This window comes from Schistocerca americana, chromosome X (assembly GCF_021461395.2).
Source record: "Schistocerca americana isolate TAMUIC-IGC-003095 chromosome X, iqSchAmer2.1, whole genome shotgun sequence".
Lineage (NCBI taxonomy): Eukaryota > Metazoa > Arthropoda > Insecta > Orthoptera > Acrididae > Schistocerca > Schistocerca americana.
This window is the reverse complement of record NC_060130.1, coordinates 520806074-520826376: the sequence shown is the minus strand read 5'-3', so window position 1 is coordinate 520826376 and position 20303 is coordinate 520806074. Positions and strand designations below refer to the sequence as shown.

The window sequence follows — 20303 nt, the reverse complement described above, 5'->3', positions numbered from 1 at the left end:
GTGCAAGCTTCTTCATCTCCCTGTACCTACTGCATCCTACATCCTTCTGAATCTGCTTAGTGTATTCATCTCTTGGTCCCCCTCTACGATTTTTACCCTCCACGCTGCCCTCCAATGCTAAATTTGTGATCCCTTGATGCCTCAAAACATGTCCTACCAACCGATCCCTTCTTCTAGTCACGTTGCGCCACAAAGTTCTCTTCTCCCCAATCCTATTCAATACCTCCTCATTAGTTATGTGATCTACCCACCTTATCTTCAGCATTCTTCTGTAGCACCACATTTCGAAAGCTTCTATTCTCTTCTTGTCCAAACTGGTTATCGTCCATGTTTCACTTCCATACATGGCTACACTCCATACAAATACTTTCAGAAACGACTTCCTGACACATCAAAACAAAGTGTCCAGACACTCTGTGACCAAAATGGTACTGAAACAGAGGATGACAGACTAAAGGCCGAAATACTAAATGTCTTTTTCCAAAGCTGTTTCACAGAGGAAGATTGCACTGTAGTTCCTTCTCTAGACTGTCGCACAGATGACAAAATGGTACATATCGAAATAGACGACAGAGGGATAGAGAAACAATTAAAATCGCTCAAAAGAGGAAAGGCCGCTGAACCTGATGGGATACTAGTTCGATTTTACACAGAGTACGCGAAGGAACTTGCCCCTTTCTTGCAGCGGTTTACCGTAGGTCTCTATAAGAGCGTTGCGTTCCAAAGGATTGGAAAAGGGTATAGGTCATCCCCGTTTTCAATAAGGGACGTCGAACAGATGTGCAGAACTATAGACCTATATCTCTAACGTCTATCAGTTGTAGAATTTTGGAACACGTATTATGTTCGAGTATAATGACTTTTCTGGAGACTAGAAATCTACTCTGTAGGAATCAGCATGGGTTTCGAAAAAGACGATCGTGTGAAACCCAGCTCGCGCTATTCGTCTCCGAGACTCAGAGGGCCACAGACACGGGTTCCCAGGTAGATGCCGTGATTCTTGACTTCCGCAAGGCGTTCGATGCAGTTCCCCGCAGTCGTTTAATGAACAAGGTACGATCATATGGACTACCAGACCAATTGTGTGATTGTATTGTAGAGTTCCTAGATAATAGAACGCAACATGTCATTCTCAATGGAGAGAAGTCTTCCGAAGTAAGAGTGATTTCAGGTGTGCTGCAGGGTAGTGTTAGCACCGTTGCTATTCACAATATACATAAATGACCTTGTGGATGACATCGGAAGTTCAATGAGGCTTTTTGAGGATGATGCTGTGGTATATCGAGAGGTTGTAACAATGGAAAATTGTACTGAATGCAGGAGGACCTGCAGCGAATTGACGCATGGTGCAGGGAATGGCCATTGAATCTCAATGTAGACAAGTGTAATGTGCTGCGAATACATAGAAAGAAAGATCCCTTATCATTTAGCTACAATATAGCAGGTCAGCAACTGGAAGCAGTTAATTCCATAAATTATCTGGGAGTACGCATTAGGAGTGTTTTAAAATGGAATGATCATATAAAGTTGATCGTTCGTAAACCAGATGCCAGACTGAGATTCATTGGAAGAATCCTAAGGAAATGCAATCCGAAAACAAAGGAAGTAGGTTACAGTACGCTTGTTCGCCCACTGCTTGAATACTGCTCAGCAGTGTGGGATCCGTACCAGATAGGGTTGATACAAGAGATAGAGAAGATCCAACGGAGAGCAGCGCGCTTCGTAACAGGATCATTTAGTAATCGCGGAAGCGTTACGGAGATGATAGATAAACTCCAGTGGAAGACTCTGCAGGAGAGACGCTCAGTAGCTCGGTACGGGCTTTTGTTAAAGTTTCGAGAACATACCTTCACCGAGGAGTCAAGCAGAATATTGCTCCCTCCTACGTACATATCGCGAAGAGACCATGAGGATAAAATCAGGGAGATTAGAGCCCACACAGAGGCATACCGACAATTCTTCTTTCCACGAACAATACGAGACTGGAATAGAAGGGAGAACCGATAGGGGTATTCAAGGTACCCTCCGCCACACACCGTCAGGTGGCTTGCGGAGTATGGATGTAAATGTAGATGTAGATGTCTAACCGATATGGCGACGAGGCCAGGAGAGGCGCTGCAGGCGATGTCGTGCAGTTAGGAAAGACACTCGCTCCAGTCGTCTGCTGCCATAACCCATTGACGCCGCATTTCTCCGCACTGGCCTGACGGGTACGTTCGATGTACGTCCCATCTCGATTACCGTTGCTATTTCACGCAGTGTTGCTTGACTGTTAGCACTGACAACTCAATGCAAACGCCAATTCTCTCGGTCGTTAAGTGATGGTCGTCGGCCACTGCATTGTCTGTGGTGAGGGAACTTCCAATGCGTCTAGCGCCAACTACCATTCCGCTTTCATAGTGAACCTTTTCACATGAAACACCTGATTACAAATGACAACTCCTCAAATACACTGCCCTTTTATGACTTGTGTACATGATACCACCGTCATCTGTATATGTGTATATCGCTGTCCCACGACTTCTGTCATCTTGTTTATATTGTCGACTCGAAAATAGCGCAGTGGAATGTTGCAGATACATTTAACTGTGTCGACCCTGGGAGCTTGCGTATCTTTTCTGTAGCGACGTGATGATGTGCTGCAGGAGGGCGCGACGTCGGCACTGCAGGAGGCAGTGGGCGACGCGGTGAGCCTGGCGGCGTCAGTGCCGCAGCACCTGCAGCGCCTGTCCGTCACCAACGACTCCGCCTCAACTGACGGTCAGGGCACGCTGCACTGCTGCCTCTTGCTTACACTCCTCATTGTGCTGCGCATGATCGCCAACCGCCTGGGATACTTCCAACCCGCCGTGACATGCGTCAGGAAGCGGCCCAAGCATTGAAATTTTCCTTTTTCTCGGTCATGTTTACTTGTTCGTCGTTTGCACTAGGACTAGCTTCATTAGGCTCTGTATTTCTTAACTCTTAGAATACGTGCTATGAAATAGCTTGTAATAAGACATGCATTGCACAGTTATAAAGCTAGCAGTCTTGCTATTGTAAGTGATTTATCATGTATCTGCTTAAGATTGCCTTGTAGAGGATGCCATAGTTTTCTTCCTAGTATGCTTCTTTTGTGAAAAGTTATTCGAGATATTTTTTCCTGCAATAACTATACATACCTACCTCTAATGTAATGTACAGGCTGACAATAAGAAATGGTAACTTCTCAAATATACTCTTAAACTAGAAGCATTATGTAAAAATAAACTTATTAGCAACCCGCCCTGGATTCACACCTGTAGCACTAATTATCTACGTCAGAAGGACTTGTCTGGTGTAGCGCTAATAAATAACATCTACAAACTTTCCTCGTCAGTCAGTTGTTGTGTGAAAATTCGGCAGAATTCTTATAGTAGTTCCAGAGATTATCCTCCATACAAAGACTGAAAAACGCGGCGATGTGTGGATCCTATCAGAAATATAATCATTATGACTTGTCCTTAAGAGGACGTTACTTTGAATTAAGATCGTTGGCAAATTGCATCCAATATCCTCTAGGTATTGATCCAGTCTGCCACAGAAATCACTTATTGCTTCTTACATATCCCAGACCGTGATTTCCGCCATATTATTATTCACTTTCTTTAGAATATGGCACAACTACAGAATTTATCGATTCTCTTCAGAGTCTGTAATCCCCGACCACTTTCCTCAGTCCACAGTCTGTTTTGCGGACACATGACGCCATAAAGCAAAAAGGTTACGTTTTTGTCCGCGCTACTTTAAAAATATCTTTCTTTAAATCGTTTTTATAGCGAAAGCACAATTCGTGCCACTTCCATTCCTTCGTGACTACAAAATATCATCTGCTCGTGGTCAATGTTCCCTAGTGCATCAAACCGCACATGCATCTCAACACAGATGAAATCATCACGTATGCAGGAAATTTAGGCCACACTTACCAAATGTGGAAATGATTACATTGGTTTTTGTGACACCCCTTATGTCAAGTCAGAAGTACTCTCCGCTTTAGTTCCCAATATATAACTCATATGATCAGATTTATGGCGGGCACTGGTGGATCTGCTGCGAGATTACTACAGGTTTTGGTCGATGCCGTTTCAAACCTGCCGCGTGGCTAGAACCAACGGTATACTGTATGCTCCAAAGGCTTTCACTTTCCAGGCAACTTGGACCAGAAAATTCCAGTGGGCGATGTCATACACTTCATTATGTATATCTCCTATACTACCTTCCAACAAGGCAATCTCCGCAAGAACGGCGTTCGGAAAGCCAACATCTTGTACGTGAAATGATTTTTTCTTGGCTTAAGCGTTTTCCAGGCATTCATCGACATAATGCCAAATATCCAAAAGTGAACTGATTAGAAATAAGGTCTCATTTCTCTCAAGCCGTTTTCGTTATTTTGTCGTGAGCAACATAAATGAGGAGCGATTATCTCTGATTTTATACCCTTACCTGATTGTCATTTATAACGCCGACCATGTCATCGCAGCTATCGATTATCCAAGACAAGGTTGAAGTATTACTGATGATCCAGGTGTCAAATCTGCAAAATTGGATGCACACTTGCGATACGTATGTTGCATTCTCTTTAGACGTTTTTATGCTGTCTCATTGTCTCTAAAGAGCTGTAACATGGGAAGCACGGAGAGCATGTTGGATGCTGGCCAGTATCCTCGTTCTAAAACACAAACTGCACGCGATTAATAACTGGGTTCTTTAATCATGAACTAAAATCTACTTAAATTAAGTTTCCATGGGCTGCGGTACAAGCTCCTCGTCTGAATGGACCACATAGCCTCAAAGCTGTTGAAGTATAAGTCCTCTATGTTGACTATAATGTTATAGCGATATATAACTTTACTGTGACAATCGTAGCACAGCGTAACTTTCCAAAATGTGTGCGTATATGGTGCATTTCACTATCGCGTAGGGGTAACGTGTCCCATGTTGCAGGTGTAAAGCTGCGTTAAGTTTGCAAAATGTGCATGTACATGTTTCGATATCAGTATGGTGTCGTCAGAGAAGGATGATCCAGTTATGACAGACTTCAGTAGGTAACACCACGCATTCACGTCCTACTCGTTCATGACATGCGGATTTTTATTGCAAGAACTTCTGTATTTGTCCTTGTGCACATTCCCACAGGCCTGTAATATGACCAGGTCTGAAAGAATTATTTGCAGGTAACCTTGCATAGTTGCAGCGTAGTTTTGAGTACAGTTGTCGTCGGCATGTCGATCAACTAGAAGAACTGTTTGAAGCAGTTACTATTTGTGAAACAGCAGACGCAAGCCTTTGTGTACGACGGTATTGCTCATGGACTTTTGCATATCCAGCTGCACAGCGGTGGTAATAGTGGATTTCTTCTGATTTCTTACAAAATGAATCTGAACGTAATCGATGTCATGCTTTTTATATTTTTTGCTATTGTGATTCAACTTTTCTAATTTGACGAAATAGCTAGTGCTAGTACGTTGCGAGTGGGAAGAGACTTTCCATGATTATTACCACAACAACACAATTATTATTATTATTATTTTTACTACTATGTCAGAAACACCTTTTTACGCTGCTAAACACCACAAATGAAACACAAAGAAAGTATGACAAAATTGTCAACTAATACGTTGCAACATCAAGCGTATTGAGCCTGGCGTCAAACAGTCCATACCGAGCACGGAAAAAAAATATCGAGCACATTTTTCATGGTATTGTTTTGACAGCGCTCCCACTCGATGTTGAGATCGACGTAGCCCCAGCCTGCTGTTTTGTTTATGGACCTGCTTGCTCCTGTCCTCAGGCTGTTCAAAGCTATCCATATGACAAAAAAATGGTTCAAATGGCTCTAAGCACTATGGGACTCAACTGCTGAGGTCATAAGTCCCCTAGAACTTAGAACTACTTAAACCTAACTAACCTAAGTACAACACACACATCCACGCCCGAGGCAGGATTCGAACCTGCGACCGTAGCGGTCGCGCGGTTCCAGACTGTAACGCCAGAACCGCTTGGCCACCAGCGGCCGGCTCCACATGACACACTTTTCGTCGGAGACCGGTGCTAAACATTCCAAAATGTCATTCGTCCCATAATTTGGGGACATTTTGCTTTAAACGACCGTACTCAATCCACTTCAGGTTATTCAGTTAGTTCATGTGATGTTCGCAGGGAGCCTTTCTTAGACTTCAGTAGAGGAATATTTCCGTGAGGTGGATGCACTTTTTCACATTCTTGAAGCACAGTTACATTCCTCGTCATTCCTTGCGAAGACTTTTGCATCCTAACGCTGTTACTATCTTAAAAAAACTAATTTTTTCATACATTCCCAGGCAGCGTGTATTTTGTGATCAGTTGTTACTGGTGCGGCGTACTCTCCTGGTAGACAATACGAGTAAACGATGGAATCCGATCTAAATTATCTTCCACGCATTACCCCAGCAATACATACAATGCAGCTTACATCGACGGATTGGCGTCCAGAAGGTACTATTACGCTTATGGCATCTTATAATAATACTGACGGCAGAGATTTGATTATATTTGACTTTCTGTAAAAAAATAGTGTGCTAAACGGCATTTGAATCCGTTACCTACATAACCATTTGCGCTACCAAGACGCATCTGTCGAACCAACTCAGGCTCTCAGCACGCAACAAGCCTCTCTACATATCTTCCAAACTTCGGCCATACTTCTCTGAATTTAATTTTCATGCAAATATATGTCAAGTAAATCTCACACGCTCCTGACAGTTCACTCAGGATGCTGTAAACACTTTGCTCTACAGTAAAATGGGATATCTATTTTTTGTACTCTTCAATCGTCAGTTACATAACATTTACCTCACCTGTGTTTACTTCCCTCACATTACAATAATTGCCATAACGTAAAAATATCTCTTACATTTGACAATAATAAAAATAGTTCCATCTATGGGAGTCGTACTTTCTGTCCAGCCCTGAGTTTCTGGTGTATCATTATTACTTAGTAATAACCTCAAAATTTCTCCTCCTTTCCAATAATTAATTGAAAAACCACCTAACATACTCCACGAACTGCAAAAGCTTTGACTATTACATCGGAAATAATAGTACTATTTTTGCAACACAGCTGGGTTATTTTTTCAGTTTTGTCACGATGCAGCTACATTTCTCAGTAATCGTAATTTGCACAGGTTTCTCAGTACATAAAATGAGGAATAAATGCATGTTTGAAGCGGAAATAAACTACAATATTTTCTCACGAACTTATTTCCCTACCCTCTTCCTCTCAATGCTAGCGTTGTCCAATGTCTACATGAAACACAACATTGCTGGAATACAACTATCATCTCCTCAATGAATGCCTCGAGTTATACAGTAAGTGTTCGTCTCGGGGAGAAAATAGTTCTTCTTTATTTAATGAACCTCTTTCCTTAGTAGTTGCTAATCCTAACATTCCCTCAGTTACAATTTTGCTCCAGTGACAATCCAAATCGGTTAAAATATTTTGCCAAACCACTGCTTTGATTCTGTCATTACCAATGGACACGAATTTCCTGCCCTGTGAATGCGAGAACAGAAGTTTCAGCGGTCTAGACTCGGTCGGCCGCGAACCATTCCTTTTCATTTAGCTGGAGACTTTGTTTGTCTGGGGATCGATACTCGCTAGGTGTTTACACTGGCCTCCTAAACCGAGTTAGTGCTACTGCCCTTTCATTTTCACTTCCCCAGCCAAGGTGCGTGCCTGAATTGCTGTCGCCGGAGAGGGAGTATCATTCTTCTGCAATCCCTCAAAGATACTCGATTCAAATACTTACTGATATCAACTGTCTACAGCCATTTATAAATGAAGACCGTTTTGCAAGTAAATGCCACATAGAGAAGATATCTCCTCACTTCTATTATATGACGTAATACAGTAAAGGTCGCTGGCTCCAGGCGACAATATCCCTCCAAATTACATTGAAGAAAAATCTATAAAATCCGAAAAAGTTTAGCGTTTATTATATTAAAAGTGCCATCGCTGCTTTGATGTATCTAGGTAAACTCAGGCTGACGACTCCCACAGATGGAACTATTTTTCTTAATTGTCAAATGTAGGAGATATTGTTACCGTTATGGCAATTATTGTAATGTGAGGGGAGTAAACACAGATGAGGTAAGTGTTGTTGAGACCAAACTGCTCCGAGACCTAGGTCATTCATTTACGTCTTACGCCTGAAAACTGCGAGAAACGCACGTTGCTTTTATCACAGAGATGCACGGAAAAGTCTATTTGGCAACCACTTCTATAATTCGGTTAGAACCACTGATGGCACAGTAATTTAACGACAGTATCTATTCATATATCTCCGACACATGTCAAAGTTTGCAGTTAGCTATAACAGACTATTTTTGTCTTTGGATATGATGTCATCAGTTATTCTGGTCCTGTTGAATAGTTGGCTATTATTTATTCTGGCTACACAGCGATTACAGTGCTAGAGACAGAAACTAAGTGGTCATGTAACGTTAGTATCATTTCTATTAATACTTTAAGACAAAAACATGATGTCAGCAATGTTTTCACTCCCGAGAGAAGTCCTTCGCTAATGACATTAAATAAGAGGTGTAAAGAAGATAGGCTGGATTAAGAGAACTTCACACAATACCATTGTACAGAATGAGACAAGTTAGTGGAATGAACTAGCTATTGGACGTCAGAGTGCGCTTTTGTAGAGATACAGGAACGTGACCAAAGGTACACGAGCACTCTCGCGCTTAGGTGACATAAACAGAAAGGAACAGTTGGGTAAGAAGGATGGTGCTGATAACTCGGTTTCAAAGAAGAACTAACAGAAAAGTATAAAAGTAAGAAACAAGTAATAGATGGAAGCAAGGGGCACAGAAGTATAGTAAAGAGGAAACCGTTGCGGACGAAGTAAGAGTGAATTATAAGTAACACTGTTACTGATCACGGGGAATTAAAACTGGCTCGAGAAACTAGATTCAGCTTAGAATTCTTAAAAAGTTGAAACCTTGTAAGCCATGGAATCACAAGCTATGTCAAACATAAATTTCAGATAGAAAAGAAAAGAGACTTGAAAAGCTCCACCTTTTGGATCAGCAACATGGTATTGTAAGCAACGCATCCTGAAAACTTCTTGTCCACTGTTTCAACTAGAATGGACAATTGCAAAATGATAAATGTCCTTAAAAGCAATGTATTATTTTTCTGTTATATACAAAAACTGCCACGTTCTCACTGAAAATTACTGTTTGCCAACGAAGGGGCCACAACGAGAAACGATGACATGACGCTTGGAGGAAATATCAGTAATGACAAAATCTAAGACGTTGTGATACAAACCTCTACCCAGAGCATATAGCTTTCCAAAGGCTTAATTCTAGAGTGTGACTCTCTTCCGTTCACGAAAGTTTGTCATTATTCTCTGACTACCTCCACCTCTTCCCATCCCCACTCCACTCGCAACCACCCACCCAACCACCCACCCACACACACACACACACACACACACACACACACACACACACATGCACGCACATACTTCTTCTCCTTCTTCCTTCTTCTACTTTTAACAGTCTAAAAGGTGGATCGCTATGAATTATCTGAACTTTATCAGTAATACGTAGTACTTTAGAATTCTTCTGTATTTTATTACAATAAAAAGACTGTTACAATGATTTTTCTGTTTATAACGGCAATGTGGCACAAAGATGTCAGTTTTTTCGTAACACATCGGTTGTCGAATCATAAAACAAACTGTACACACGCCGTTAAAGCAAAGACGACACACAGAAAGTTTCAGTAGTGAAAGGAAGCGAAATCTCACTCGAATTAGACCTGTTTTCTGTTTCATAGAGTCTGTAGTTTTAGACGTTTACGTAGAAGTTCGTATTTCTGCTACAAAGTTACAGGTAATCATGTCTGTATCAGTCTTACGACTGTAACAGATATCTATCATGGTACATAGCTTTAAATGACGTAGTGGAGTTCACTCACAGGAGAGCCAAAGAACTCGATAGTTAGTTGTCATATATGCACTTAAAAAGTGGCAAAGTGGCCATTAGGTAGAAATAGTTTCCTTTAACTTTTAGATACTGTAGCTGAATATTTATTTTACTAATTATTGGTTCAAACTAGTATTACATGGTTTCCAAAGGCCTAACTAAGTAGAGAGCAGAACGTATTGTAAGTAAAACATATTTTTTATAGAGGAATAATATTTTTCAAAATAAGAATGTATTCATAGTAGTTTAATAGGTAGTCGGATTTCGTATGTCTTCGTGTGTTTAGATCGTTACTGCTGTAGTTATTTGCCATAAGACGAAGAGGTATCACCCAAACGTGCCTTCACTTGTTAGTGAGTGTAGCTACTCTGTAGATATGTTGGTAATAGATATTGTCTAGTTTTGAAAAAGCCGAATAATGTACTAACTACTTATGAATTACAAAGACATAATTTCTTATAGTGTAATAGACTTATTCAGTACCTTATTTTAACTGTTGTGCTATGAGAGCTCTGGAAGACACTATCTGACTGCAGAAGTGGCTCCAGAAACATTGTCTTGCTCTTTATTAATCATACTCAGGGTCTTCGAACAAGAACTAAACGAATTCGTGTTTTTCTTTGGGGCTTAACTGTTGACAAGAGAGAGTGTATACCAGTGAGATCTTCATCAATAAACCTCGAGGTTTATCACAGAGGGAACAAGTATATTGATTTGTCGACAGAATGAACACTTAAAGATTGGCAACCTACGTAGCCCTTTTCAACAGGAGCAGTAGCAAGACCACTGGCTTTTCACAGACGCTTGTATTTATTTCCATACTCATCCGAGAGAGCGCGACAGCTAATTTACAGATCAAATTGACCAAGAGCGTCGTCTACATAGATTGCCGTCGTGTGCGTGATCGGTAACAATACAATTTCATTGAGTGGACACTAAAAAGATGCGCCTGTCACAATTATCCGTTACTTTTTACAGGTGAAAATCCGTTCAGTTGGTTTTGAAAAGTTATAAAAGTTATAAAATTTAGGGCACAATTAGCACAATGAAATTCTGTCACAATATAAGGTTGTAAGCATCAAAATATTGTAAATGTAGTAATGTACTCTAGAATTTGATTAGGTAAAAGTAGGACATGATTAACAGCATTGTGCAGTGATGTAACCTTTCAAAATGTTGTAAATGTAGTACTGTATTCTAGAATTTGATTATGTGAAACTGGGACATGTCTGACAGCATTGTGCATTGAGTATATATAACTGTTTGGAAATACTATTTGTTTTAATGCATCCATTTTCACTCTGTTAACATATAAATTGCACTGCATATTGTTATGATATTAACTGTCATTATAGTCACTTTTGGCCCAATATATCTACATTACTATTATATCATTCTTATTTACTCTGTGCATGCTGGTAAGTATAAATATATTATTAATGCAACTATTCTGTTTGAAGAAGCTTTTTATTATTCTCTAGTGTAGCTTGTAGCAAGACCATAAGAAAGGCAACTGTTTATGGCAAAATAGTCAAGAGAAGATATCATCACTTCATAACATTTTTCATTAGAAAACTTTTATGGTCGTCTCTATACATACTCTTGGTTTCAGTCTAGTTCCTTTTATGCTGTCCATAAATTCACATCCCCAACACATCGCTGTCCCATTTGATGCCACATTACACTGTGAGTATGACTAACTTCTTATCAGTTCATTTAGTACTGTATTTCAGAGTATACTTTCCCTCATCATTTGATAAAAAAATATGATGTTTAGAAATTATTGGTATTACTTCTTTCGACTGCAAGTATTACAAAACTCTACAAACCACATCTGCGCTTAAAATTTAAAATACTATAGCTCTTTAATATTCCTTTTGTTTCAATGTAAGCCACTGAATGTCAGAATTTATTAAAATTGTTTCAGCAGTTTACAGTTTTATTGAGATTGCGTTATTAAATTAATTTTGGTCAGTGGCGGTTTAAGGATGTGTTATAAATATTCTAGGTCACGTCCAATAGCTATTCTGTCTGTTTATAAATGTTCCTATCGTAAATGTATTAAACATAAAGTTATTAGTTAAATACCTGTATTTTACTAATTTCCAGATTCTCGAAGGCATGACGTGTGCAACTAAATGGTTTACCAAAGTATGCAATAAATTGCAAAAACCGTCGAAGTTGCTATACTAATTTCCTTTATTGATGACTCGTTTCGAGCCCTAAGCTCATTATCAAATGATCCACTAAGAAACGCAATACCATACATTACGACAGCCATATGAGTGTTGGTTTTAGTAAAACACATGTAAACTAGTGAAGAACCTGAACCTCAGGTGAAAGAGGTCCAATCCTGCACTACTTTACATGTGTTTAACTGAAACGAAAAGCACATGGCTGTCGTAATGGATGCTATTGCATAGCTTAATGGATGATTTGGTAATGAGTTTATGGATCGAAACTAGTCATCAATAAAGGAAGTTAATATTGCAGCTTCGATGGCATTTTTTTGCAATTTATTACATGATTTGGTAAACATATCTTTTAATGCGACATTATATTAAAATTTCCACTTGCTGAGGTAAGTGACAATACACTTGATAAGTCCTTACATTCCATATGCCTTGCAGTAAAATGTGTATATATACCTATTACACTTTCTTACAGTCAAAATAACAATAATAATAATAAATGTAAACATCTACAACCATACCTCGAATCTGTGCACGACCTGAGGACGAAGAGACTGCCTTCAAATAACTTGAGACACTCAAAGAATGTGCTTCACTGAACCGACAGGCCTTGAAAAAATCTCACAGCAGAATCGCTTCCTAAAAGTCAAAAAACATTAAGGTTAGCCTAAAAACCTCTGTAACAAAAAGCCCATGTCTAGACAGGCAGAAATTTGGCACCACGACACAGTCATAAAAACAACAGTCCTCTAGAGGAGCGAAGCACTGACACTTAACAGAAAACACGAGCTTGAAGAAATCAAAAAAGAACAATGAAACATCGTTAGAAAACTGTTAGGAGCCAGACATACCCAAGACTGTTACAAGCTACTACCAATCAAAACAACAGAAAATGTTCCGAACATCAAAAATAACGTTAAGAATAGGCGAATGAATTTCTTTGACCGTCTCAGCAAACTATCAGAGAAGCGACTGACAAAAGGAATAATAGACTATGTAACATCACTTAAAATACGTGTATCAGTATGTCTGGAAATTCAACCCCTATGGGACTTAAAAAGGAAATGAAAAGTTTTATGAAATTATTTTATTATGAAATCATTTTCCATGCTAAATCCATGAAAATCTGTTTTTGGCTTCTCCTTTAGAAATAAAAAATACTTGTTTCATTGTTTTTGGAAAGCCAACCTCTAAGTGGGTAAAATAGGGGATCGAAATTTTTAAGCAAATATTTCGTTGTATTAAAAAACTTATGAAGCTAAATCTATTAAAACTGATTTTCCGCTTCTCGGTTAGATAAAAAGAAATATGTGTTAGGGGATGAAAGTTTATACGAAAATATCACCAGAAGAACGTAAAAGGCATAGTAAACAAAAACCATAACTACCAGTTATGATTAAAATAAGAACCATTGGAACGAGGAGTTCAAAGGAATATTCATATTCAGAAACGTGGTGGTTTTGCGATATTAACTGGGTACAGGCAGCTTAATCGAACTGAAACATTAAATTCACGAAGTTTTGTGTGTGTGTGCTGTGTCAATGATCAGAGCACAAAAATGCTTAGACAGAAAGGAGATAGCAACGCTTTCTTTTTTAACGGGATGAATGAAAACGACACTGCACGAAACAGAGGTAGTTTGGTCAATCATGGGTATCACTTTGCTGCGTTGAACATGAATCATCATATCTATCTCTTTTGGTACTTTGTACTGAATTTCACAAAAAATAAAAATAAAAAAGTTGCACAGCATTGTAGGGTACTAAGTAACATATCAAATCAGTATACAATAAGTGGTGCATGAAGTAACTAAAACTGAAAGTAAGAACTACAGGTTTTGTAGCAGAAAAATGTGTAAGTCACATGGAGCACAGGAAAGCATTTGGCAGGAGTCGCCTGTTTTCACTCTGTAAATCAGGTGTCTAAATACAGATTCACTGTTGTGTCACACAATTTGTGTCTATTCAGACTGACGTGTCACACGGTCCAGCAGCAGACAGATGATAAACTGTCTGAGACTTACCCTCTCACTCAGAATCGTTTTTCAACAGCCCAATTTCATTGCAGATTTTAGTGTGTTAATACGTGGACAAACCGGAAGATTGCAAGGAATGCATCTGCATGGAGAATGACATCACAGGCGACCCTTCAGGTGTGCTGTGCAGGTCAGAGGAACTGGACGCACTCGCTGTTGTCGTCTTGCAGAGTCGGCGGCAGCGAATAATCCACATGTCTAAGGAAGAGAATATTTACAACTCAACAAGATATCAAGTCGGCAAATTCTGTGAGATAATATAACAAGCTAAGCATTATTCTGGAATGCTTTTATAAGATATATGGCCTTGTGAGTGAGTGACTTTTAGCGTGAAAGAAACAAGGGGATTTTATAGAAGAACAAAGAAAGTTGCTGACAAATAATTCGATTTTCAGGATGTAGGATTTTATTTGTCCATGAAATGTAATGACATGACCAGGGCGAACATTTCTGAACGTCAATGGAGACTAGAGACTTAGGTGTACTTCTTCTGTGAGACACTACACTGACTATGCTGCTATGTCTGGTGTCAGACGCTTCAACTTCTGCTAGAGTGTCGCTCAAGCCTTTGGACATGAGCGTAAGTAAAGTTCGTCAGATAGTCATCCCTACTGACACCTGGACCAGCACTGTTAGGGTGTATAGATATATGGAACAGCCTTTGCCTCTTGTCTCTTGTTCGCCCTGGTCATGTCATTACCACTAGTCCTCAACGACTGAAGGAAGGAAGATTGAAGTTTAATGTCCTTTCGAAGATGCAGCTGTTAGAGATGTAACACTGGTTCGGATTGTGGAAGGGTGTGGAAGGAAATAGGCTGTGTCCTTTCCAAAGGAAACGTCCTGGAATTTGTCTTCAGCAATTTAGGGGAACCACAGAAAGATCGGTCGAGACCCTGAACCAACGTCCTCCAGAACGCAAGTCACCACAGGAAGATCGTGAATGAACAGAATCAAATTAAATCATATATGCAAAGAGTGGTATTGACTAATATCATCAAGAAGGTGTCACTCATGAAATTCGTAACCATTTCGGCACTTGTGAGTCAACAAATTCATGCTTTTGTTCAGGAACAGCAAAAGACCACTACATCTGCCCAGTGCTATAGTGCCCCGTGGTTACTGTAATGTCGACACTGTAGCACATGTCAATAGGGGGACTGCCTCCATTCTGGCACAGTTGCATTGTTGCCAGATTCCGATGATGTCATTGACTATGTCACCACGTAATACTGTCAGATTTTCCCCCTCACCATCTCTCTGATATCATTTAGGCCATTTGGCTTATATACAGAATATGATATTGCAGTGCCTGTGTTGTTCTGCAATATCATATTCGGCCAATACCAGGCGAGTTACATCTAAGTACAACGGTTGACCTGTACAGGAATATATATAATGGATGTGTGAGTACAGGTCGTAGACGCATGGTTGACGACATTTGAAGTTTGGGTCTGGCTGTGAGTTATGCACGGTTAGCCAAATAATAAGGCAACTACTCGCAGTAAGCAGGAAATCCGAGTTCGAGTTTCGGTCCGCCACAGATATTCATTGTCTTCATTCCATTCTACGGCTAATGGTAGTCATTCACGAATGCGAATTCATTTTATATGTAAATACAGAATAGTGGGAAAGTCAAAAGTCATCCCACTCATATGACAGCACAGCTTAGACTCAAATTGTGCCAAAAGTAAAATGGGAGGATACTCAAAAATCCAAGATCGTTACCCTAAGAACATCCTGTGTGATGGAAAATTTGAGATAGCTGACATTAGCACAGTCCTATGACATCACATTCCAATATGGCTGACAGTACAACTCGCCAGTTTGCCAGATCCCTTGTTCTTAGTTTGTAATCGAAGACAGTAGACCATTGCACAGTGTGGCAAGTGTTGAATCCAAGACAGTCACTGAGTTTTCTGTGATGTCGTAGTGTAACTAAGTTGCTTGTGTTAAGTTTAGAATGATGGTACCAAATTTCTCCTAAATTTGAACAATTTCTCTCGACCATAGGCTGTCACAGTTGGTCTGTCTTTAAACTGGTGAGATATTCAAAAAATTCACTTTTCCAAAGCCTAAATTCGTGAAAAATTAAAAAGAAAATCTGCCGACACTAAGTTTAAAGTGGCGAAAAATCCATAAATGCAACTTATTTAGTTGTCAGAGCCACACCATTTGTCCTAAGTTTAAAACTTTATAGCTCACCAGTGCAGTCTGCTTGGTCGTCAGATAACTGATACTGCTGTGTGTGTGTGTAGCAAGATATGATAGGAGTGTGGAGATATGGAGCTGCGATTTGTTCGTTCAAACATTTGTCTGACGCAGAACTTGCAATGACTCCTCCAACCCTATCCTCCCAACACACACATCGCCTGCTCTGTTGCTATAAGATGGGTCCCCGTGCCTCACTACGCAGCATCCTGGTTGGGTCACCACTGCTGCCAGCCTCCAGCTGACGTACACTTCACTGCACTTGTTGCCTGACTGCCTATTGCCTATGGCACCTGGCTGCATTGGAGTGTGGTAATACAATGAACCACTATACTGGATGCTGTGCCACGTAGTTTGGAATGTGGTGCTGTCCAGCTAAAGTGCTAGCAGCAGCCCAACAACAAGCAGTGCTCCAGATCTCCTTCAGCTGCAACATGCCTGCACCACCAAATTCTACAGGCTCGAGCAGGTAGTGCAGTATGGCTGTAATAACATGACTGCTCCTGTACTCCACATAAAAGTCACACAGCCCCTTCTCCACCCATGTTCACCCATTACAGAGCTATCATGATATCAATCTCCGGAATGTTGTCAGATGCAGGACATATCAGCATAGGAGACCACTTAGGAAGCATTTATATAGAAGAATTCCTAAGGCATTAACCTTGCTTTAGTCTGCCTCAGTATCTGCGTGTTCAGCATGGTGGAGTGCTAAGCAGAGTTGCCTGGGTTCGATTCCTGGGTGGGTTGGATAGTTTTTGCGCTTGGGGACTGGGTGTTGCGCTGTCCTCGGGTTAGTATCGTCATAACTGAGAATACACTCTTGACATGACTGTATGGGCACATCACAAAAGTCAATTAAAAGGAACTCATGCTCTAATTTTAGAACTGGATGACAACATCAGCAGCCTAGAACTTTAATGGATTGCAATGTCCCAGCGAAGTCTCTGTAACGTTTTGGGAGTTATTGCGGGCCTCTCAATCATCTGGAAAGCGACACTATTAACATTCCAGTGCAGAAAATCTATTTCCGGCGTCTTACATACTCTCACCTATGCTACACTAAAAGTTTTCCTGTATAAAGCTCCACACACTTTGGTCGCAGACTTTAAGGGGAACAACTGCAGTACAGTGGTACATTGGGGCTGCAGCGACCACAAACTTTTATTTAAATTGGACGGTATTATTCTTTAAATTCCATCAATTATCTTGTTCTACTGAGGCTCTGATGTGAATGAAATTTAGCACTAGTCGTATCCAAGCAGAGACAGTTGTGGCTGGCTCAAGTAAAGACCTGCGTAATGGCGTGTTGCTGTACACCAAATATAGTGGTGATTGTGGCTGGGGAGGGGTGGGGATGGTGGGCGTCTAAAGGCCACGTTTTTAGGTTTTTCTTGAATAACTGGAAAACTGCAGTTTCTGAAGAAAATGGTCCTCAGTACAAAATTAATCTTTGTTAAATTTAGAAAAAAATTCCTCTTCATTTTTTCTGTAGGGCTAATACTTTCCGGGGTGGAGGGATGGAAAAGTCGCATGTTATTAAAACTAGTGTTTTAGTGGAACAAAATCTAGTTTTTACTATTGAGTGAAGTGGATTAAGAAAAAATATTAAATGTCTGTACCACGTCTAAGAGCAGCTGAACCGGTTGAGGGATGAATTGGGTTCTGGGAGGAGTGTGAGAGGGAGGAGGGAACGGGGGGGGGGGGGGGTGAGATGTATAAGTTTGAGGGAAGGTAGGTCTCCGGATCGTAGCCATGCGATTCCCTTGTTCATGATTCTGCAAACTGAGGAGCGAGAAGGTAATTCCCCACTGTATCTACCCCACTACGACATAAGAAGCAACTACAGAGTGTTTTACAAGTTAGACCGGCCCTCTGCAGAACTCATTATGAATCACTGACAATATTGTGCGAAAAAAAAAATTCCAGGGCGTATTTGCTTTCCACAAAGTGCATTAATACTCCAACGAATACAGATATAACTTAACAATGACACTAACGCAAGAAATGTATATGGACGGGCTCTGCGTAAATTTCTGCACTCTGTACTACACTGCTGGAAGAAAAACTGATTCTTGTTATTTTGTACAGCAGATGTAGAATTCTTCTTGGAAAGGCAACTTCCCACACCACGAGCGGTGATCGCTTTTCACAGACTATACCTCCCCAGCATTCCCTCTGCAGTTTTCGTATGTGAGAAGGCAGAATGACATCACTGAGACGTGTTTATATAGAGGAGCTGTTTTCAGTTTATTAAATGAACACTTACTTGTGGTTGTTAAGTGAGCCCTTATGTAAAATTTTTACCTATAAATAGAGCTTGAGAAGTGTATAATTTGTAAATGTGATGTTGTCAGCAATCATTTCAGTGTCGGTGAGAAAGCGAGTGGATTGGTAAATGCAGAACCATGCTGTTGTCTCTTGTTGACAGCATATTGTAAATCTGTGTAACTCGGTCGTAGTCGCTTGGGGGTTAAATAGTGAATGACCAGAAAATTACTGCTGTTCTCTCGCAATTATTTTGTTACTGATACTCTGTATAAATCTCTTTCATTCAGGAATTGTTGATACTTCTAGAGTGGGCTGCAGTGCGTTTTAACGAGTTGTACACACCGGTTGCCGTTAGATCATCGAAGTTAAGCGCCATCAGGCATGTTCAGCACTTCGATGGGCGACTGTGTGGGTATCCTGTGTGCTGTTGACAATTTTCCCTTTGCGTTTACGGCAGAAGCGATAGGAGAGGTGCTGGTGTCAAGCCCCTGGTCACCAGGTTTTGAGTCAGTGTCGTGGACTCAATTCCAAACCTCCCCACAGTACCTCGTGAAGAGATATACAAACGATTACAGGCATCTACAATTAGCAGATAAACTTACGCACCCAGCTCTCATACTTTGCGAAAGAAATGTGCCTGCAGGCGTGGGGGATAGGGAAAACCTTTCTAGTTAGGCTGCTGAACTTGTCCGTCAGGGTCTCTCAGCCATTCGTGCCATACGAATTTTCTTCAGTGGAACCCGTTACCACACACCCACAGTATATCTTCCGAAGTGGGTGTGAATATGTGTGATGGAACGGGACTACTCCTCTTCAAGTCTAGAGCAGTAATCTGCTCTAATGCATTGCTTGACTTATGTTGAAATATCTGAAGTTTCATAACTCCTATGTGACCTACGTCCGTCGCATAGGGTGACAGCTTAAGCCTCTGTGCCTCTTGAGATGCTGGAGGAGATGAGAATGGGGTAATGCATTTGATACCCCTCGTACTGTGGAAAGTAATGCAGCCAGTGATAGTGGAGACAATGAAATCACCATTGTCAAACACACATTGACAGCATGTAACACTTGGGACAGGCAGTTCAGTGTCGTAGACAGCTGGCAACTCCAGCTATAAATCGTTTTTACATGATTTCTCACATAACAACTGCAAATAAGTATTTATTTAATAAGTGAAAATAACTCCTCCGTATAAGCACGAACTCATTGAAGTAATTTTGTCTGCTCACTTGAGAGAATTGCACAGGAAATGCTAAAGATGTACAGTCTGTAACCTGAAAGCGTGCAGCGCACTTTGTGGTAAAGGTAGCCATTCCCGGAAGAGCGCTTCAGCTGTCGTACAGGATGACTAAAAATCTGTCAGTCAGAACAGTATCAGAGATTTATGTAGATTCATTACAGAGGCGTTTTTTGCGTTGGTAGTATTAGTAACTCATATCTGTACTCCTTGTAGTGTTAACTCAGATTGTGGAAAATAAAGACACCCCGTTGACACTTCTGCACCCTGTGTCGTCAGTGATTAAGGTGCGCTGCGGAGGGTCGGTATAACTTTGTAAAACACGATGTACTGTAGTTTCTTCTTGTTACGTAGTGGGGTA

The 20303-nt window shown here is 40.6% G+C and overlaps 1 protein-coding gene across 1 annotated transcript in view; it reads left to right on the top strand.

Annotated features, from left to right (window-relative positions):
- LOC124556619 (angiotensin-converting enzyme-like) overlaps positions 1–20303 on the top strand; it is a 178641-nt gene that overhangs the window by 144484 nt on the left and 13854 nt on the right. The window contains exon 6 of the mRNA XM_047130586.1: positions 2646–2760. Coding sequence (XP_046986542.1) covers positions 2646–2760 — 115 coding nt within the window. The remainder of the gene's footprint in view (positions 1–2645; positions 2761–20303) is intronic.